Raw genomic sequence first — 23,769 nt, forward strand, 5'->3', positions numbered from 1 at the left:
GATCAAACCAGCCACAACCATTTCCCTAAGCCAAAGCCTGATCCAGAGCAAAGCCCTAACTCTTCAATTCTGTGAAGGCTGGGAAAGGTGAGGAAGCCAAAAAAGAAAAGTTGGAAGCTAGCAGAGGTTAGTTCATGGGGTTTAAGGAAAGATACAGTCTCCATAACATAAAAATGTAAGGTGAAGCAGCAAGTGCTGATGTAGAAGCTGCAGCGAGCTTTCCAGAAGATCTAACTTAGGTAATTAACGAAAGTGGCTATACTAAATAACACATTTTCAATGTAGATGAAACAACTTTTTATTGGAAGAAGATGCCGCTAGGATTTTTATAACTAGAAAGAAGTCAATGCCTGCCTTCAAAGCTTCAAGGCCAGGCTGACTCTCTTGTTAGGGGTTAATGCAGCTGGTGACTTTAAGTTGAAGCCAATGTTCCCTGACTGTACCAAAAATCCTAGAACCCTTAAGAGCTAATGTTAAATCTATTCTGCCTATGCTCTAAATTGAAAAACAAAGCCTGGATGACAACACATCTGTTTACAACATGGTTTACTGAATATTTGAAGTGCATCATGAGACCCACTGCTCAGAAAAAAAAAGATTCCTTTTGAAATATGACTGCTCCTTGACCACGCACTTTGTCACCCAAAAGCCCTGATGGAGATGGACACTGACATTAATGTTGCTTTCAAGCCTGAGAACACAATATTCATTCTGCAGTCCATGGATCAAGGAGTAATTCTGACTTTCAAGTCTATTATTTAAGAAATACATTTCATAAGGCTCTAGCTGCCATACATAGCGATTCCTCTGATGGATCTGGGCAAAGTAAATTGAAAGCCTTCTGGAAAGGATTCACCATTCTAGGTGCCATTAAGAACATTTGTGATTCATGGGAAGAGATCAAAATATCAACATGCAGAGGAGTTTGGAGGAAGTTGATTCCAACCCTTATGGATGACTTCAAGACTTCAGTGGAGGCAATAACTGGAGATGTGGTGGGAATAGCAAAAGAACTACAATTAGAAGTGGAGCCTGAAGATGGGGCTGCATTGCTGCAACCTCATGACAGAACTTGAACGGATGAAGAACTCTGTCTTATGGAGTGTTTTTTGAGATGGAATCTGCTCCTGGTGAAGATGCTATGAAGATTGTTGAAATGACAACAAAAGATTTAGGATGTCACATAAATTTAGTCAATAAAGCAGCACCAGGCTTTGTGGGGATTGACTCCAGTTTTGAAAAAAGTTCCATGGGGAAAATGCTACCCAACAGCATCACATGCCGCAGAGAAATCATAGGTGAAACAAAGAGTCTGCTGATGCGGCGAACTTCATTATTGTCTTGTTTTAAGAAATCGCCACAGCCACCCCAACTGTCAGCAGCCACCCACATCAAGGTAAGACACTCCACCAGCAAAAAAACTATGACTCACTGAGAGCTCAGATGATGGTTAGCATTTTTTAGCAATAAAATATTTTTAAATTAAGGTATGTACATTTAGTGGGTTTTTTTTTTTTTTTGGACTTAATGCTATTGCCCACTTACTAGGCTATAGTATAGTATAAGCATGACTTTTATATGCACTTGGAAGCCAAAAAATTATTTGACTCACTTTATTGCAATATTCTCTTTATTGCAGTGGTCTAGACTTGAACCTGCAACATATCTCTGAGGACGCCTGTAGGTTTGAAGTCAAACATTTCCTTTATCAAATCTAAAGGCCTGCCCCATAGAGTGCTTATTTGTCAAATCTCAACAGATTTTACCCAATTGCTTTTATAAAAGCCAGAAGTTCAATATACTGTTATGCCTCCAGTCTACAACATCCTCATTCACCCTCATGAGAGAATTCTAGAAGAAATACTGTGAATGCTTGCTGTTGGGTATATAGAAATTGTATTAGTTTCATTTATCTTTCTAATACTCATTTTTTTTTTAGTGTCAGGTTCAGTCAGAAAATATAGGCCAATTACTATGACAATTTGCATCTCCAAAATTCACACCAGTAGAAACCTATTAAAATATCAATAAAAATTATTAACTCATATATGCTGCAGAGGGAATTCTGCAATGAAGCTCTACTTTTCATTACATGTTTCATTTAATTTAAAAAATAGTGTGTGATTTGTGCCCCAATTTTTGTGTGTTGTTGCTGATAATGGTGTAAGATTGAGTGACATTTGTACTGAAGATAAAGTAAAGTGATTAAAGTAAAGTGATCACTAGCCTTCCTTCTCAGGATTAGATTGTTTTAGTGTACTGAAGTTGGGGTCTACTACATGATCTTTTTTTTTTTTTAATTGGCCTTGTGAAGTAAACATAAAGCTATCTTTTCAAAGAACAAATTTTCATTATGATATCACAGTTTTGTTTATAAATGCATCTTGTTCATTTGCTTCACAAATTACTAGTCTATGAAGGAAGGAAACAGCTATGTTATAACTTAGACTATGCCCCTAAGAGATTGACGGTGCAAATCGATGTGCAGGAATAGGGGTGAGGAAAAAACTAAAGATTTAATTTTCAGCCTTTAATTTATACCATAACAAAAATTTCTAAATTGACGATTTTTTCCCCAGGTGAAAAAAGACACCGAAGATATGTTTTTAAGCTTGGAAGAACATTGAATAATAATTTCCTAACATCATAATAAAGCTTTGTGATTTATAAAAAGACAAAGATGACATGGGGTATATAAACTATCACTATATCTATAAAGGGTCTAATTCCTCATTTCATATCTAAAAAGGAATGTAGGTAACAAAACAGGAAAACCTCACCAATGTGAGAAAGTTAAAGAAATTTTAATTACGCAGGTTAGAAAAGAAAATACAAGGAAATAATTCAGGGAAGAAAGGACTCTTCCACAAAGAGCAGCCTAAATCCCTAAAATTATAGGAAAAGATCTTTTTAAGGTCAACTTAAAAAAAATACTGATAAGCTTTCAAAACATGCTTTAATGGGGTTTTGGGGTAGAAATATCTAAAGATAGATGGGAGGTTTTTGCTATTTACTTTTCAGATTCATTTCAAAACCATATCTGATATGACTCAGACCAGTTACTCTGGAATTTATGCCAAGACTATTTAAGGAATTTGGTGAAGATTTTTCAAAATTATTTCCTAACAATCTCTACTGTTTTCAAGCTCTTTCATAATTTAGAACAGTTTGGATATTATTCAAAATAATACTATGCCTTTTGCCTGGCTAGTCAGAGATACAGATTATTCTTATTTTGCTGAGTATTTATTACTGAAGCTTCTTTGGTTACAATGTTAGTTATAAAGCAAGTTTTCCCAAGACACAAATATTCACTAATGAATGAGCTACTTCTAAAATTACTCCCCACTTAAACATTATTCCATCCTACTTAACCCTCTGACTATTCTTTCCCAGTTTGTCCTCATCTTTATAAGTTCACTTTTGCTGATTATCAGATATTCTAAACATATGGTGATTTAATAAAAACAGTGTAGTTACAAGTGTTACAAAAATGTGATGTCACAGTAGTTGTATTATCTTTTACACATATTATCTGATTTAATCCTAAGCACAACTTAATGAGATGGGTTTTATTTCTGTTGTAAATATCAGCAAATTAAGGTTGAGAAAGGTTAAGTGACTTTCCCAAAGTCACACAATGATGAAGTGGACAAAGCAAACTTCTGTGTACTAATAGCTCATAAGCTTAAAACAAGCATCAGTCCTTTCAAAATCTATCTCTAGTAACCAAAGTTAGAATCATTAGTATGGAATAATGGTTATAGGTTAGTTACACCAGAGAATTTTAGAGAAAAGTGTAATTACGAAGAAGATAATTGAGCAGGCGTATAACTTAAAGGAAACCACATCTAACGACCTGGTTAATGGTAGGATTATTCAAATTAAATGCACAAATTGTACATAAAAATGTTTTAGTTAAATAGATTTTGACATAGCAGTTGTTCCTTGTCAGGTCAATAAAATTTACTTGAGTAATATTCCTCCTGGCAATAATCAGCAAGCATGTGCCAAGTGTGAGCATTTTCTTCTTCTTCTTCTTTTTTTTTTTTTTAAATTCCAGCTGCTAGTTAAGGACATCAGCATTTGCAAGCTGTGTCAAACCCAGAAATCTCAGCCTCTCTTCCTCTTTCAATTGAGAAAGCTGGGGCAAATGTGAGTCTAGATCACTTAAAACTGAATGTGAATCTATAGTTGATTTATAATTCTCAAAATTGATTTCAACTTAAATATATTCTTAGGCATATTCTCCCTTCAAATAAGTATTTCTTTTACATACTACTCATGGTACAAAGTATTAAACAATAACTTCTTTTTTTTTTCTTCTGTGGTCTTTTAAGCTGTTTTTTAAATGACCAAAGGTCATTTGATTTCTTTTAATGATAATATAATACATTTGAATGATGTCTTCAAAAGCAGTAAGGTACACCTACGTGGTTCATTCAGTTACATGACGGACTCTTATTTTCAGCTCAAGTCACGATCTCAGGGTCATGAGATCAAGCCTCACGTTGGGCTCTGTGCTCAGTGTGGAGTCTGCTTGAGATTTTCTCTCTCCCTCTCCCTTTGCTCCTGCGTCCCTACCCCAGCTTGCACTCACTCTCTCTCTCTCTCTCTCTCTCAAGTAAGTAAATGAATAAAATCTTTAAAAAAATAATTTAAAAAAATCAGCATATTTATACTGAGAAATCTGAACACTAGAGACTGTAAAACAAAGACATGCCTTAGCCTCGACTTCTGATCCTCCTTACTAGTGTTAACCAATTTTGTTTGTCCCATGTGCTATGTCTATGGTCACAAATATAAAAGAAACATAAAAGACATAAAGGACATTTCAAACATTAAACTGAAGAAAATTAAAAAGTGTTTTGCATATTAACATTGCCACTTTACTTCAGATTCAAATAATTTTTCTAATGTGATGGGTGTGAAACTTTATCTCATTACATCTTCATCTCCCTTAGGTAGAGCATCTCTTTTCTTCATCCTTAGTGATCATGACTGTTTCTTCTGTCCATGGCCTGTTTAAACTTTTTCTGGGGATTCTCTTTTCATATTTATTTATATGTGTTATTTTATAGATGTTAATGATAGTTTAACTTTATATTTCATAGTTTAGAGGGTTTTAAATACATATATATCATTGAATCTCTTTTTCTTAATGAAGTATGCCTTCTATATCCAAAATACAAAAACATTATGCATTTTTTATAATATCCTTTTTTAAAAAATATTTTATTTATTTATTTGTCAGAGAGAGAAAGAGAGAGCACAAGCAGGGGAAGCGGCAGGCAGAGGGAGAAGCAAGCTCCCAGGATCCTGGGATCATGATCTGAGCAGAAGGCAGACACTTAACTGACTGAGCCACCCAGGCATCCCAACATTATGCTTTTTAACGCAGAAATTTTATAGCATAGCTTGTGCTTACATTTTAAATACTAGTAGATTTTATTTCTGTATAACCCTTTTTCTAAATGTATAGAAAATTTTCCCATTATTATTTATTAAAATTTTTTCCTAGGTAGATTTGAAATGTCATTTTTACCTTAAATCTCTATATATAGGTCTGGTTCTGGCCTCTTTTCTGTGCCATTCCACCTAATTGGTACAAAGGCTCTATGTCTGAAGCCCTTTGAATACTACAGCTTTATTTGTACATTTTGTCCTATGTCAAGCAGATCTTCTTTACTTTTACTTTTCAAAACTGCCTTTGCCATGTATATACATTTGTACTTCAGGTTAGTTGATAAATACGTTAGAATTTTTATTTAAGTGGAATTGATATTATAGATTAATTATTAATTATTGTTACAATAATGAGTCCTCCTATCCAAGACACAGCATGTTTCTATCTTTATTACCATCTTCTTCTCTGTCTGTCAAAGACATTTAATTATTTAATTTTCACATTTCTTTATTAACTCATTACTATACATATTATATATTTTTGTTGAAATTGAGAATAAAAATTTTGTTCACATTCATCTTAAATGGTGCAGTAGCATTTAAATCCATATTCTAATATCATGATGAAAAGACTTTTATCTTAGTTGTCCAGAGGTGAGGAGTTGAACTGCCTAGAGCAGATAAAATCATAGGGTGAGGAAGACAGCAAAGAGAATTAAAAGGGGAATTCCCCATGAAAATATTAGGAAATGGAAGTTCTTCCCACGTGAATGAACTATGTTCACAGGAGGAAGAGGTGAAAGAGTCTGTCGAGGTGCCTTGGGAACACTTTCCCCCACCCATTTGGGATTCAGTCGAGTGGGAGGACAGACCAGCAAAATGATAAATGCTTCAGAGTGGTTAGAGAGATTTGAAAAATGGAGATATCCTGTGTCCCATTTCTGAGGGACTACAGGATTTCTGAGACAGGACCAGCCTGCTGGGTGGCCACGGCCAATATAGGCAATCACAGTAAACAAAAATGTATCAGTGTGGCATATGTAAATACTTAAGGAGATAGATGATAGAAGATAGGTAGGTAGGTGATAAGCTAAACCAGTAGTTCCTCTGTCTTTTATAGCTGTTACATTACTTGGAAGAGATCTAGAAGTCCCAAAAAAATGCATGAACATGTAATATAGCTGCGAATCTCAATTTCTAAGTGATCCACCATTGGGTTAACAATAAAGTAGCTTCCATATTGGGCGCCTGGGTGGCTCAGTCGTAAAGCGTCTGCCTTCGGCTTGGGTCATGATCCCAGGGTCCTGGGATCGAGTCCCACACTGGGCTCCCTGCTCGGCGGGAAGCCTGCTTCTCCCTCTCCGCCTCCCCCTGCTTGTGTTCCTGCTCTCTCTGTCTCTCTCTCTGTCAAATAAATAAATAAAATCTTAAAAAAAAAAAAAGTAGCTTCCATATCCTATTATTTCAGTGAGTAAAAAGATTTTAGAACAAAGCCTAAACGCTACATAAATGAAGATAAGAACTGGTTGGAAGGTATGGCTGAAATTCTGTATCCTGGCAACAAGGGAAACATTAAAGAACAATGACGCCAAGAGAACAGACTATATATTTTACCAGACTCAAATCTTGTTGGATGTGAAAGTTCAGCCCTGGACCCATGGTGAAACATCTTAAAGTGGAGGGTAAAAACCACCAGTGAAATAATACAGATTAAAGTGGCCTTCCACTCATTTCTCCTCATTGCCATGAGGACCCTGAAGCTCCTCCCTATCATCAGAGTAACCATATAACTTATCATTGAAATAGGGGCACTTTTGAGACTAAAAGAAAGGCACCACAGATATTTAAATTATTATATTTTAATAACTGATGGGGTTTTTTTTAAGATTTTATTTATTTATTTATTTATTTGAGAGAGAATGAGTGAGAGAGAGAGAGAGAGAGAAGGAGAGAGAATCTGAAGCAGACTATGCACTGAGCACAGAGCCCAAGGTGGGGCTCGATCCCACACCCTCGAGATCATGACTTGACTCGGACACTTAACCGACTGCGCTACGCAGTTGCCCCTGATAGTTTTATTTTTTTTAATTAGTGGGTGAATTAAATAGCTCTAAACTGTTTATTTTCAAAATATCCTTTCTACCTTGCAGACTTCTTTGTGCCTCCGCCCCTTACCCCGAACATGGTCAAGCACCAGGGTGGAAGTATGTTCTCTCTCCATTTGTCTGTCTCCTGTCTCTTAAAAATAAATAGACAAACAAATAAATAAATAAGCAGACAAATAAACAAAATATATCCTTTCTAAAGAATTATATGCATGTATATTAAAGCAAATCAAAATAATTGGCATCATCTTAAAAGTTGCAGTTTTGGTACATTGGAATTGTTAACACTGTCACTTGACCCTGCTGTACAGACTATAATTTTTTTTAATAAGAAAATATTCTATATAGTTGAGGTAACTCAACTCAATTATCTATACCTAATAATTTCAGAGCCTGATTTTATGTATTTTATATTGATATAGGTAACCATTTCAGCCCATATATTTTTACAGATGTTGTCTTTGTCTTGAATAAGAGTACCTTTTATCAAAAATATGCTTTTAGTACAAAACTCAGTCAAAGTAGTTGTTTCTACTTAACAATCATTTTTAATTCTTTGCCTAATTTAGATGCTGGGAAATAGGTCTTCTTAATTCCATTTCCATTTCAATATTAGTTATCCAATTAAAAACAAGCAGTCAATATAGTCTTTCCATTCCAAAACACAGTTATCAAGTTACAATAAATAAATATTGTACATGATCTGAGGCCTTTCTTCTTTTATATTGTAGGGATTAATCTCAAGATGTTCCTTTTTAGAAACTTCATTTTTATAATTGCTATTTGCTAAAACCTTCACAATCCAAAATTTTAATGTACCACTTATAAAATAATTTGATTAAATATTTCCAACTGATTTTGAACAAAGGCAACCAAAATTTAGAGAACCTATTTACCAAGAATTCAATACCATTGCATAACATATAAGTTGATTTACAAAATACTTCTTCAAATGTTCATAATTTATTTAAAAATTTAACTGATAACAAGTAGTAAATAGAAAAAGCATGTTGTGGGGCGCCTGGGTGGCTCAGTCGTTAAGCGTCTGCCTTCGACTCAGGTCATGATCCCAGGGTCCTGGGATCGAGCCCCGCATCGGGCTCCCTGCTCGGCGGGAAGCCTGCTTCTCCCTCTCCCACTCCCCCTGCCTATGTTCCCTCTCTCGCTGTGTGTCTCTCTGTTAAATAAATAAATAAAATCTTAAAAAAAAAAAAAAAAAAGAAAAAGCATGCTGTGCCATAATGAAATATAATTTTTAATTCAACATCAACTTTGTCCCACACAAAAAATTATACTTCAGGTACTCTGTTCCAATAAAAAAATTATAAATGTTAGCATCTACAGCTTTGGGGCGCCTGGGTGACTCAGTCATTAAGCTTCTGCCTTCGGCTCAGGTCATGGTCCCAGGGTCCTGGGATCGAGCTGACTCACATCTGGCTCCCTGCTCCGCGCCCTGCTCCGCAGGAAGCCCGCTTCTCCCTCTCCCACTCCCCCTGCCTGTGTTCCCTCTCTCGCTATGTCTCTGTCTGTCAAATAAATAAATAAAATCTTAAAAAAAAAAAAAAACCTATAGCTTTTCTTTCATTGATAGAGTGTAAGGGTTTATACATGTAAAATAAATCATATGTGGGCGCCCAGGTGGTTCAGTCAATTAAGCATTCAACTCTTGATTTCAGCTCAGGTCATGATCTCAGGGTTGTGAGATCAAGCCCCGAGATCGAGCCCTGAGTCAGGCTCTATGCTGGGCGTGGAGTCTTAACTTACTTAAGATTCTCTCTCTCTCCCTCTCTCCCTGTCCCCCTCTCTTTCCTTCTCTAAAAAAAATAAATAAAAAATAAAATGAAATAAATCATATATGCATCATAAATAATTCCAAGAACACTGCAGCTCTACAGATTTTTTTTATTTTTTATTTTTAAGTTGTGCTGTGCTCAACTTAACCACAAGTTATAGCTCCCATCTGTCACCATACAACACTATTACAACACCATTGACTGTATCCCCTATGCTGTACTTTCATCCCCGTGATTTACTGGGCTTTTTTTACAACAATGATGAATTCCAACAAATATTTTGTTCAGATCTACCACAAACGAATGACATTTATTCTCAATGTTAAACTTTTTAAATTAATGTAAGAGAGACTGCACAATAGAATTTACGATGACATTACATAGTTCATCTTCAACAAATGTAATTCCAAAAGCTTTACTTTGATTACAGAATTAGATTTAAAAATTAATTTAAAATTAATTTAACCAATTTCTCTTTAAAGCAGGAAATGATACCGAAACAAGCCTAACATCATTTAATTGCTTGCAAATTTCCTGTCATGCACTTTTCCAAGAAAAAATGAAATTAAAAAAGAGGGAAATTAATTCAGAAAAGCAACGATTTGATCTAAATAAAAACTCATTTTTTATAGAGTAGTGTGTAAATGCTGCGCCTACAAATGCACATGTCAAATGACCATCTTTGGGCAGTATTCTTGAGAGGACTGTAACTTTTGAAATCGATGTTGATGTGTTTTAACTCTGTGTGTCTTGTGGCTTTTATGTGGACGGAGCTTTTGTGAATGTCAAATAGAAACAATGTCTTGTTTAAGTTGCACATTCATCATCAACTTTCTTGTAAAATGGAAATTTGGTGCTTAATTTTTCAATAAATATTGAACTTTCATTTCTTTTAGCTCATTGCTGCTAGAAGGATTTATTGCAAGATTTAAGAGTGTTGCCAAATAACGTTCTGCATGGAGCACTGGGTGTTATGCACAAACAATGAATCATGGAACACTACATCTAAAACTAATGATGTAATGTATGGGGATTAACATAACAATAAAAAAGAGTGTTGCCAAATAATAAATGTTTGTAGGTTTCAAAGCATTCAGATTGCTTTCTATATGGTCCATAGCAACACTGTTCTGCTTTCACTTACAAGTAACTTATAATTTTCCATGTCACTTGGATACTTTTAAGTGACACCTCACAAATGTCACAGGCTTGTACACCACCTGGGCAGCAGGGGAGAAAAGTTAAACACTTCTGCCACAACTCGGATCAGGAGTCAGCTGCCTCTGAAAGGGAGACACTAGTTTCTTTGTTACTGAAAGGGTCTGGTAAAGATAGATGGGCCATTCCTGATGTTTGTTGTTGTACAGATTTAACCTCATATTAAGATATAAGATAGTCTCGTACTCATATGCCATGGGAGAATCTAGAAGTAAAATTGAAGGATCTATCAAACCAACAATGATGTATTTTAAAACAGTGCTTAATAATACCTAATCTAAATATGAAAAATCTAGAACAAGTGCTAAGCCAGAGAGGATATGAGGAAAAAACAAGTAATGTGGGGCTGTCTTGGCAAACCAAGATGTGTAATTTTAATATCATTGGTGACTCTCAAACCTTTATCTTCAATCTTAACCTCACTTTCAATATATAGGTGTGATTTCAAGTATTTTCAACATATAAGTCAATGTTCAGATTTATGACCATCAACACCTATATCTCCCGCTTGCATCTTAAGCTCAAGGTACCCCAAAATAAGCTCATCATATACGAACACACACACACACACACACACACCATCCCCTTTCCCCTTCCTTTTTCTCTATTTCTAATTCAAATATTCTAACAGCCTGCTATATGCTATGTAATATTTTAGGTACTGAAAAATATGCCAGTGACTAAAATGGAATAATCTCAGCTTTTATGAAGTTTCAGTCCTAGGAGGCTAGGTAGAAAAATACCCCAAACCTTGATGAATATATACAATGTCAAATAAAGATAAGTTCTATGGGAAAAGTGAATAGAAAAAACTAATGCTGATTGATTGGACAAAAATCATTTTATAAGACAGAGAAAGCTACTCAAATGACATGAGATATAAGCTAAAGACTGAGGCATAGCTGCTATCAATGAGTTAGACTTGAAACTTTGAAGTTGTTTCAACTTCTTATTTTTCCTTAAATATATATTAATGAATCCCTGATTTTGACAAAATGAGCGACTGAAATATTACCTCTGACTTGTATTCTTGATGGACCATTGGACAAGAATGAGTTTTTTTTTTCTTTGCCATCTCAAGAATGCAAATTACCCTTTTTAAAAATTTAATATACTGTATTGTGATAACACTTAGCATGATATCTACCTTCTCAAATTTTTTTTAAAGCTTTATTTATTTATTTTAGACAGAGAGAGAGAGCACACGCATGAGCAAGGGGAGGGGCAGAGGGGAAAAAATCTCAAGCAGACTCCCTATTGAGCCTACTTGGGACTCAATCTTACCACCCAGAGATCATGACCTGAACAGAAACCAAGAGTTGGACGCTTAACTGATTGAGCCACCCAGGAGCCCCTACCCTTTTAAATTTTTAAGTATACAATTCATTATTGTTGATTGTAGGTACAATGTTGTACAGCAGATCTCTAGAACTTATTCATCTTGTTTGCTTAAAACTTTGTCTGTGATTAGTAATTCTCATTTTCCCTTCTCTCCAGCTCCTGACAACTGTTATTCTATTCTTTGATTCTACTGATTTGACTATTTTACATACCTTAAATAATTGAAATCATGCAGTATTTGATATTCTGTGACTAGCTTACTTCACTTAGCATAATGTCCTCAAGGTTTATCCATGTTGTAGCAAAAATTAAAAAGAGAACTACCAAATGATCCAGTAATCCTACTTCTAGGTATTTTTCCAAAAGAATTAAAATCAGGATCTCAAAAAATGTTAGCACTACTATGTTTATTGCAGTACTAGTCACAATAACCAAAATGTAGAAACAATCTAAATATCCACTGACAGATGAATGGATAAAGAAAACGTGGTATAAACATACAATGGAATACTACTCAGCCTTTAAAAAAATTCTGCAATATGCAAAAAAACCTGTACTCTCTGAAAGGTTAGTTGCAATGTGAAATTGGAAACCCATCAACACATTATTCATACTTTTGTAAATTAAAATCCATTTGTCTATCTTGCACTTTGAATGGATATTTTGCCGATGCATAATTTTTAACATCATGCTTTGGTCATTTGGGAAATGTTACTTTAAAGAGTTATTTAGATCTTCCAAACACTGATGCATATCATTGTACAATATTGAAAGGTCACGTTTGTTAATATCACCATTAAGCTCATCAAAAAATCATTACATATTGAGCAAACGATTTTTCTCAAAATTCTAATTTTGACTTAAAAGTTCAAAATCTATCATTGATGACAAATACTCTCAGTTGTTTCCCTCAATATGCTAGCCTCATTTCCTTTATTTTTGAGAAAATGGTCTGCCATATGTAATAACCATAGTTTACCAGTCTTTTTTTTCCAAGAAAAACAGTGTTTCACAAAAAAACCCCAAAAACTTGATTTAACTTGCAAGTCAATCACCCCAGTTCTCTTCCTTAAAAGAATCAACATAATACAGTATGCAGCAGAAGCACTTCATATGTGCCTTTTAACACAGAGAATATTAAAAGGACATTTATATAAGGGTTAAAATTTAATAAAATTATAATGCTTAGTTTTTCTATTGGTCTGTCTAAATTGGGATGCAATTTCACGTATCTTGTCTTCCTTACACATTGCTCTGTCCAGCCAAATCTGCTCCACACCAGCTCTTTCTAGACACTAAACAGCTTCTTTCCTACTATACCAGCTTGCCTCCAGGATAACTTGTTTGGGACAATTTCCCTTGCTTGCTGCTTATGAATCTAGAGCTTCAGCTTCCTTTATCTGCCCACTTGACTTAGTCCAAAAGCCAGATCGTGTGTTTTCTCTCTCTCTCTACCTCCATGGTAGTTGTACATTGTAACAATAGTCTTGCCCCTCAAGTTCCATTCACTTTTGACTCCCCACTCTGGCAGCAGGCTTTAAGTGTATATTTTAATAGCTTCTCATTCAGAGGAAGAAAAGAAAAGGTGAAATTCTGCTTTTCTTAGATACCTCTCCTGTATAAATATGAATTTTCCATTTACTAAAAGATGCTGACTTCTTATTTTTTTATTTTTTTTTTAAGATTTTATTTATTTGACACAGCGAGAGAAGGAACACAAGCAGGCGGAGTGGGAGAGAGAGAAGCAGGCTTCCCGCCAAGCAGGGAGCCTAATGCGGGGCTCGATCCCAGGACCCTGAGATAATGACCTGAGCTGAAGGCAGATGCTTAACGACTGAGCCACCCAGGCGCCCTTAGATGCTGACTTCTTATCACAAAATATGTTAGCTAATTCTATCCTGAATTCACTGATAGTATGTGCAAGAGTTTCCTCCTCCACAAACTGTTCCACATGAATTTTTCTTTGTACTCTGATTTTCTCTGAATAGCTGACATTTCTATTTAAAATATCGGTTTGTTCATTTTGGGATTTGGAACATAGAAGCAGATGCTGTTAACTAAAATAGTTAATGATGAAATCAAGAAAGATAAAAGCCTTGGTACTTTCCCCCACAGATATTGTAGTTCAGGTCTTTTCCTAACCAGTAACAACTTCAGTTTTTGTTGAAAGAGCCCTGGGCGCCTGGATGGCTCAGTTGGTTAAGCGACTGCCTTCTGCTCAGGTCATGATCATGGAGTCCCTGGATCGAGTCCCGCATCGGGCTCCCTGCTCGGCAGGGAGTCTGCTTCTCCCTCTCCCACTCCCCGTTTGTGTTCCCTCTCTCGCTGTGTCTTTCTCTGTCAAATAAATAAATAAAATCTTTAAAAAAAAAAAAAAAAGAGCCCTGAATAATTTGAGAGAAGGTGAGGGGCTATCTAATGGAGTGGAACCAAAATGAATTGTTGAACTAATCCAGGAGCTGCCCATTCCAAAGAAAGAATGTATATGCATGTCCTTTGAAGTTTCTATATGCCATGTCATGCTTTTTATTAACCTACTACATTTTCTTATGTTATTTGAGGAGTATTCCATGTGCATAAACTTCAGTAGACCTTGGTGAGGTGGAATCGTGCAAGGCATACCTCAAACTGTTGAGTTAAGATGACCCTCGTCATCCCACCCTATGTGAAATGTACAAGCTTTTTAAAAACAATTTGATTTCTTTGAATGCCCTGTTATGCTATGAATATTTTTATTATGTTTTGCCTAGTTGGGTACACAATGAATGATCTCATTTTTGAATGGCAAGAGGAGGCACCCGTACAAGTGGCCGAAGGACTCACTTTGCCCCAGTTCCTGCTGAAAGAAGAGAAAGATTTACGATACTGCACTAAACATTACAACACAGGTAGGGGTCAAGCATTCTTTATTACACTTATGACTTCTGGTTTTATGATAGCCAGTGTTTCTTAATCATAGTGGTAGGCTAATTATTTTACCTATTTATAGCTTAGTGTCTTTCACAGTCATAGAGCAGAAAACGAATGCATATGAAATTTATGAATACTTGGACTCAATGCATATTGTGATATAATTGATTTGTATAGGATCAAAGAAATGCTTGGTATTCAGTTACATCTTTTTTTCTTTCTTTTTTTTTTTTTGCCAAAAGCCCATAGTTACATACTAATGATGCTTCCAAAAAGTTCCTTTAATTTCTATGTGAGCAATAAAATGTACTTTTTAGCTCTTCTTGGGCAATATACATTGTGTTTGATAACAAAATGGAAGAGGGCGCCTGGGTGGCTCAGTTGGTTAAGCGACTGCGTTCAGCTCAGGTCATGATCCCAGGGTCCTGGGATCAAGTCCCTATCGGGCTCCCTGCTCTGCGGGGAGCCTGCTTCTCCCTCTGCCTCTCTCTCTCTGTCTCTCATGAATAAATAAATAAAATCTTAAAAAAAAAAAAACAAAATGGAAGAAATTGCTTTTTTTTTTTTTTTAAGGCTTCATTTGCCTAAACTTCTTTTTGGCTACAATTTCATGCATTTCAAGTTTTTGTTATTTAAGTACCTACTACTCACACTGACACGGTGGCTTTTTGCCTTTGAGGCTAGATATAAGATATTGTTGTCAAGGACTGATAGACTTAATGTGATATTTGCACATTCATGGGATCTGTTCACTTCTCTCAACCAGCACAGGCTATTCTCATAATATCTATTCTCGCTGCCTAACCTATTCCTACAAATTCTGTTAAACCACCCACAAATGAGTCATCACTTCAATGTAGTTAGTCCACAGCCTCCCACTAGCATCAACTGCTGCTCTTATTTCCTTACAGTAACTATGATTCCTCTTTGGCTCATCATTTTCCAGGACTGTGACCTGACCTTTCACTCTGCCAAGTCTTTAATCTCTTTTATCTCTTTAATCAATTCATATTGTCTGGTGAAAAAGTCACTGCCATTTTCTTAACCCAGAGGTGAGGTGTAGTTGGGTAGTTCAAGGTTAACATCTCAACACAAAGATAAAGGGCAAGCAGGTCAATACCAGTGTCCTTGCTCCATTCTCTAGGGGCGGTTACAATGACAAGCAAATTTTAGAGAGATGCCAAGAGGCCTCTAGAAGTGGTTTAAGTTGGTGGACTGGTTTCCTAGGGCTGCTGTAACAAAGTACCACAAACTTGGTGGTATCCCTTGCCCATCTCCCCGAGACCCTCTTATCCCTCTTCCCCTTACTCTGTAATTTGGCCACAGTGGTTTGTTTTCTTACATATGCCACACTGATTCCTGCTTCAGGGCCTTTGTACTTGCTCTTCTTTCTGCACATACTCTTCTTCTTTTTATTTTTATTTTTTTTTGCTATTTAAATTAAATTAAATTTAATTTAATTTTTTATTTTTTTTATGATGTTCAGTTAGCCACCATATAGTACATCATAAGTTTTTGATGTAGTGTTCAACGATTCATTAGTTGCATATAACACCCATTGCTCATCACAACAGGTGCCCTCCTTCATACCCATCACCCGGCAACCACATTCCCCCACCTTCTTCCTTACATACATATTTCTATACATACATACTCTTTCCCCAAATTATCCCAAACCAAATACTTTCACATTCTTCAGGACTGCTCAAATACCAGTCCTCAAATCATCTCCATAACAAGTATATGTTAAACACCCACATCCCACCTTCCACTTACTGCTTCCACGGTCTAATATTTATCTTTAATTTATATGCTTACTTATGTATGGTTTGTTTCCCTTATTACCAAAAGTTTTTAAAGCCAACCATTATAGATATGCTTTCTATTTGTATGTTTTCTGGGCTCTGCTGAAGTACATAGATGCTCAATACACATTTGTTGAGTAAAATAATAAATAAAAAGTGGATTTGAACCCCAAATTTTTCTGTACATGTGAGAATATTACAACCTGCCCCCGGGGAGGAGCAGATTTACCCTAAACAGGAACCTTTTCCTTTAGATCTGTATCAGCAAGAAGGTTTTTTGTCCTTCAGTTTTATTGAGGTGTATAATTGACGTAAAATAATAGGATAATGAGTGTACAACGGGGTGGTTTAATGTATGTGTATACACTGTGAAAGGGTTCCCCCCATCAAGTTAGTTAACACATCCATCACCTCACCTAGTTACCCTTTTGTGTGTGCGAGAATATTTACGTTCTACTTTCTTAGCAAATCTCAATTATACAGTACAGTGTTATCAACTATGGCCACCATGTCATATTAGATCCTCAGACCTTGTTCATCTTGTAACTAAAGAATTTTTTTTTTTTTAAGATTTTATTTATTTGACAGAGAGAGATACAGCGAGAGAGGGAACACAAGCAGGGGGAGTAGGAGAGGGAGAAGCAGGCTTCCCGTGGAGCAGGGAGCCCGATGCAGGGCTCGATCCCAGGACCCTGGGATCATGACCTGAGCCGAAGGCAGATGCTTAATGACTGAGCCACACAGGCACCCCTAAAGAATTTTTTAAAACAACTCTACTGAGATTTAATTTAGGTGCTATAAAATTCACTTGTTTAAGGAATACAGCTCAATGATTTTTAGGTGTGCAACAACCACCACCATATTTTATCTCCTGAATTAAAAAAAAAAACAAAAACCTTATATCCATTAGCAGTCCTCCCCATCCAGCAACTCCAGGCAATCACTAATCAACTTTCTGTCTCTATAGTTTTGTACTTTTGGGAATGCTTTATATAAATGGAATCACATGTGGTCTTTGTGATAGTCTTCTTTCAATTAGAAGAATGTTTTTGAGATTCATCCCTCTGGTAGCATATTTCAATACTCCGTTCCTTTTATTGCCAAATAGTACTCTATTGTATGGATATACCTCATTTTGTTTATTCATTTGTCAGTTGCTAGACATTTGGGGTATTTCCAACTTTGGACCACTTATGAATGCTCACATGCAAGTTTTGGGGTGGATATATGTCATATCTCTTGGGTATAGAATTAGGAGTGGAAAGCTGGATCATATGACATATCAATGCACCAAACTGTTTTTCAAAGTAACCACACCTTTTTACAATCCTTCCAGCAATGAATGAGGATTCCAGCTTCTCCACATCCTAACCAACCCTTGTCATTGTCCATCTTCTTTATTATAGCCATTTTAGTGAGTGAACTACTACCTCATTGTGGTTTTGTTTTGCATTTCCCTAATGCGTAAGGATGAGCATCTTTTCATGTGCTTATTGATATTTCCCTATCCTCTTTGGAAAAAGATGTTTATTAGATTCCCTTGTCCATTTTCTAAGTCAGTTATTTCTCTTTTTATTGTTGCTTTACATATGCTTTTCCCCAGTTGGTATGTTGTCTTTTCACTTTCTTAATGATGTCATTTGAAGCACAAAACCTTTTAATTTTCAGTAAGCCAAATTGATCATTCTTTTTTCTTTTGTCATTTGTGATTTTGGTATTGTATTTAAAAGAATTGTTGCCTAACCTAAGGTCATAAAGATTTACTCTTATGCCTTCTAAGAATTTTTAATTTAGCATTTAAATGTAGGTCTATGATCCATTTTGAATAGTATGAGATAAGGTAGAAGTTCATTCTTTTGCATGTGAATACCAAGGTCTTCCTGTACCATCTGGTGAGGAGACCATTATTTCCCTATAGAATAGCCTTAGTTCTTTGTTGAAAATCAGCTGACCATAAATGATTATGTCTGGACTTCCAATTCCATTCCACTGATCTGCAGATCTATACTTAAGACATTATCCTATTTTGTTGTTATTTATAGCTTTGTAGCAAGTCTTGAAATGGGGAAATGTGAGTCCACCAAATTTGTTCGTTTTACCCTGAAGGCTATATTAATTATTCTAGATCTCTTGAATTTCCATAATAATTTTAGGATTAGCTTGTACATTTCTGCATAAAAGCCGGTTGAAATTTTGATAGAGATTGCAATGAATTTGTAGAGCAATATGGGAAGTATTCTGATCTAGCCATATTTAGTCTTCTAATTAATGACTACAGAATGATTTTCCATTTTGTTCCAATTTTTTAATTTTGTTCAGCTGTGTTTTGTATTTTTTAGTGTAGAAGCCTTACAGTTCTTTTGTTAAATTTATTTATAAGTATTTTATTTTATTTGGTTCTATCGTAAATGGAATTGTTTGCTCAATTATTTTGATTATTGCTAGCGTATAGAAACATGGTTGATTTTTGTATACTGATAGTGTATCCTATAACTTTGCTGAACCCAGCAGTTCAACTAGATTTTTAGTGAATTCTCTAGGATTTTCTTTATGCAAGGTAATATCTTCTCCTTATAGAGATAGTTTTGCTACTTCCTTCTCAATCTAAATACCTTTTCCTTAATTGTTGCCCTAATTATCCTGGCTGGAACCTCTCAGTTCAATGTTTAATAGGTGTGGCAAGAGAAGACATTTTTGCCTTGTTCCAGAATTTAGTAGGAAAGCATTCAGCTTTTCACCATTAAGTATGGTATCAGCTATAAGGTTTTCATAAATGCCCTTTATCAAGTTGAGGAAATTATCTTCTGTTTCTAGTTTGTTGAGTGTGTTTGTTATGAAAGACTATTGGATTTTTGACAGTTTTACTTCTATTGAGATGATCATATAGTTTTTGTTTTGGTTCTATTTATATAGTGTGTTACATTGACTTGTATTACATTAAGCCAAACTTGCTTGCATTCCATGATAAATTCTGGTTGGTTATGTTGTATAGCTCTTTCCATATGTTGCTGGATTCAGTTTGCTAGTATTTTTCTGGGGATTTTACATTTATATTCACAAGAGACATTGTCTATATACTTTTTTTCCTGTGATGTCTTTGTCTGGTTTTACCAGTATTACCCTGAGCTAATTGAATGAGTTAGGAATTATTCCTTGCTGTCTAGTTCCTGGAAGATTTTATGAAGAAGGATTGTTATTAATTCTTCTTTAGATGTTTAACAGAGGTCTTCAGTTTTCCCTCGTGCAAAGTTTTAAGATTACTAATTTAAGCTCTTTACTTTTTATAGGTCTATTCAGATTTTCTGTTTCTTCTTGAATCAGTTTCAGTAATATGTGTCATTCTACAGAGTTGTCCATTTCATCTAAGACATTCCACTTGTTGGTATACAGTTATTCATAATACTTCTTTATCATCCTTTAATTTCTCTAAATAGTAATGTCCCCTCTTTCATACCTGATTTTAATAATTTGATTCTCCTTCCTTTTTTGCTTCATCCATCTGAGCCAGGATACTTCTTTCTTAAAGGTTTTATTTATTTATTTTTTATTTATTTATTTATTTATTTATTTATTTATTTATTTATTTATTTTGGAGAGAGACACAGAGAAAGAGAGCACACAAGCAGGGGGGTGGTGAGGGGAGGGACAGAGAAAGAGAGGGAGAGAATCTCAAGCAGACTCTGTGCTGAGCCGGGACTGGACTTGGGGCTGGATCTCATGACCCTGAGATCATGACCTGAGCCAAAACCGAGAGTCCGAAGCTTGACCAACTGAGCCACCCAGGTGCCCCACAGCCAGGATACTTTTAATTGCAAATCATGGACAACCAAAAATAAATAGCTCGAATGCTATAAAATTGTCATCTGGTGCCCATTTTTATATTGGATTATTTGTCTTTTTATCAATGAATTGTAGTATGGTTTATATTGTTTCTAGTTTTTTTTTTTTTTGAAGGAGAATTGAGACTAGAATGCAGATTTTTTAAAATTTGTAACTAGAATATGAATCAATAAATCAAAATAAATTTTGAATCACCTGAAAGAAATAAACTTTAAGTCTGAAAAGTAAAATATATAATTAAATAAATTAAAATAAAGTAAAATGACAGTTAAAATATAAACGTGCTTGAAGAGCTCCAGTCTTGTTGTACCAGGGTTACCATGTCAGAACTTGCATCACTTGCTCATTTTCTCTCTAGAGCCACACATACCCATGTACTATATATTTATTTATATATATGTATATACAATATACCATTATTTTTACTCCCAGTGATAGTTATGAAAACACTCTTTATAAGGCAATTTTTTTTTTTTGAGAATTGCATGAACCTTACAGAATCTATTCAAAGTACCCAAATGGTTAGTAATTATTACTAATTTCATCATGAGATTACTTGGATAATTTATTTTTTTATTTTTTTTTAAGATTTACATATTATTTATTTGAGAGAGAGCACACACACATGCCCATGAGCCAGCTAGAGCGGGAGGTTGGAGGGGGTGTAGGGGCAGAGGGAGAGGCAGTGAGACTCTTAAGCAGACTCCCCTTTGAGTGCAGAACCTGATGGAGGGGGGGCTTGATCCCGCGACCCTAAGGGCATGACCTGAGCTGAAACCAAGACTTGGACGCTCAACTGACTGTGCCACCCAGGCTTGCTGGGAATGGCCAGCAATCCCTGTACTGAGGGATGAAAGATTACTCCAGACTTTTCTGTGAAAGAGAGGAGAAAGCAAGGGGGGGGAGTCACTGCTCAGAGACAAAGACCCTTTGCTCTTCTTCGCTCCCACCTTTATTGGTCCTTCAGGATAATCATAAATCTTTATCACTGTTTCTCAAGCATGTAAAGTGGGAGAAGGGGCCTTACTGGAACTAGGAGGATCTGTTTACAGGAAAGATACGATATGCTAACCTGCGTGTTCTATGAGTTCTGCTAAACATACCCTAAGGGACAATGCATATATCTCTTTAGATCACAGAGCAGCTGTTTGGGCTAAGAAAGCTTCAGGAAAGGCAACTCCCCACTACATTCCTATGGCAGAGTGGTCATGCAGGCCTTGGCATTCCAAAGGCCTACGCCCTTCTCCAAAACCTTCCCTTGCCCTCAGTGACCTCCGTGTTACCTTTTAGCAAGCCAGGTATTAGGAATGATTTCATGCTCTATATTAACCCCAACACAGGTGCCCTGAGATTACTTGGATAATTTAACAGTGATATCATGAAAATAGTTCAGTTATTCTTGCCCTATTTCATTTCATTATTTAAAAAATTTTGTATTTTAGTAAAGTCTTAAAAATCTAAAGTATATTCATATATTTTAAGAATTTTTAGGCATTCTGTATGTAGTTGATAAATTGATATGAAAGGATCATAGATAGTTTGCATGTATGTTTCTGATCCCTAAACACTTAAGGGTAGAATCCAACTTTCTCAGAGTTTCTGAAACTTTGTTAGGAATTTTAAGCCCTGGAATCTCATCCATCCCTTTATCCAGTGGCTATGCTCATGAATCACGGTTAGTACGTGGCTCAAGCCACAAGCCTGGAAGTTTTGCACTGAAACCTATCTAAAAATACACTAGCAAGTTTCCTGGATGTGCTCTTTGATTCTCTTTCACAACTGGATCAGAGAATATCACCTAAAAAAAAAAGATCAGCATGTTAATTCACTGACCTTATCTTTCTTAACATAGTTAGAATAAGGAGAGAATAAAACCAAGATTTTGGTTGTTCAGATAAACAATTATTTTAAGGAGAGATACCATGGTCATGGTAGTAGGGAGTATAATCAGAGGATAAGCAGAGATATCAACAAAATGGTTAATTAAGACACAATTTATTCCTCTATTAATTACTTACCATAATAGAGACACAGGGCATGAATATATAGAACACATATGTCTCAGGTTTTTTATTAGTAAGTGCATTTTTAAATTATGTTCAAATTTATTGATAGAGAATAACATGTTTTGCTTTTTTGCATTAATAGTCTCCAAATTATTAATGCATAAATTAACTTACATAAATTACATTTAAGGAATTATTCATCTTCAGTTGAATTTATCCTTTAGCACTTACTTTAAAACAAATATAAAGGCCTCTGGAACAAATAGCACCTGGCTCTCAATAAGTACTAAAAGCTACCAGGCGACAGAATCAATGAGTAAGGAAGGTCTTTATATAGTAGATATGCATTTCTCCTGTCTCCGAAACAGTTGCTGGAATCAAGTGAAATGATCTATCTTTGAGTACTTTCAAAGTGTGAAACGCTAACCAAATGTGAAGTAATAATTTTTTTTTAATTTATTTATTTGTCAGAGAGAGAAAGAGAGAGAGAGGGAACACAAGCAGGGGGAGTGGCAGGCAGAGTTAGAGGGAGAAGCAGACTCCCCGCTGAGCAAGGAGCCCGATGCGGGACTCGATCCCAGGACCCCGGGATCATGACCTGAGCGGAAGGCAGACGCTTAACCGACTGAGCCACCAGGCGCCCCCAAATGTGAAGTAATAAGATGACATACTATTTCCTGGAAAGTGTACTCTCGTGTTGCTTCCAGATGCCAGCAGAAAAATAAGAAAAATATTTTTCAGAAACCAATTTGTATATGTGATTCAGGATCCCTTTACATTGTAATGGAAAATTTTAGGACAAAATATGGGGGAAAAAATGTGCCATTTGATGTCATCTACAAAGACCTATTTTTACCAATTGCTGCATTTATTTTACAACCAATTAGGAAAATTTACGTGTATAGAAGTGCGATTCCATCTTGAACGACAAATGGGATACTACCTGATCCAGATGTACATTCCCAGTCTCCTGATCGTTATTCTATCCTGGGTTTCATTCTGGATCAATATGGATGCTGCGCCAGCAAGGGTAGCCTTGGGAATAACTACTGTGCTGACTATGACCACACAGAGCTCAGGATCGCGAGCCTCCTTACCAAAGGTAAGTGCACCAAAGGGACATGCACATATATGTGCACAAATATTTATAGATATATAATATTTTTACATAGAAAATTCACATATATGTAATTACCAACTTTTGTCATATTGTATGGATGCACTGTAGTAATATACTTACTATTAGGACTAACACAATAATGAACATTTATATGATGAATGTTATTTATATTCACGAATATATATGTGTGTGTGTATAGCTTTACATATATTTTGCATTTTTTCC

At 35.7% G+C, this 23,769-nt stretch overlaps 1 protein-coding gene across 2 annotated transcripts in view; it reads left to right on the top strand.

Annotated features, from left to right (window-relative positions):
* The window catches only part of GLRA3 (glycine receptor alpha 3), a 197,666-nt gene that overhangs the window by 139,013 nt on the left and 34,884 nt on the right, over positions 1-23,769 (top strand). For both annotated transcript variants that reach the window (XM_035022680.1, XM_035022681.1), the window contains exons 6-7: positions 14,614-14,751; positions 23,312-23,526. In XM_035022680.1, the coding sequence (XP_034878571.1) occupies positions 14,614-14,751; positions 23,312-23,526 (353 nt within the window). The remainder of the gene's footprint in view (positions 1-14,613; positions 14,752-23,311; positions 23,527-23,769) is intronic.

The sequence above is a fragment of the Mirounga leonina genome, unplaced genomic scaffold (genome assembly GCF_011800145.1).
Source record: "Mirounga leonina isolate KUSES-001 unplaced genomic scaffold, KU_Mleo_1.0 Mir_176, whole genome shotgun sequence".
Classification (NCBI taxonomy): Eukaryota; Metazoa; Chordata; class Mammalia; order Carnivora; family Phocidae; genus Mirounga; species Mirounga leonina.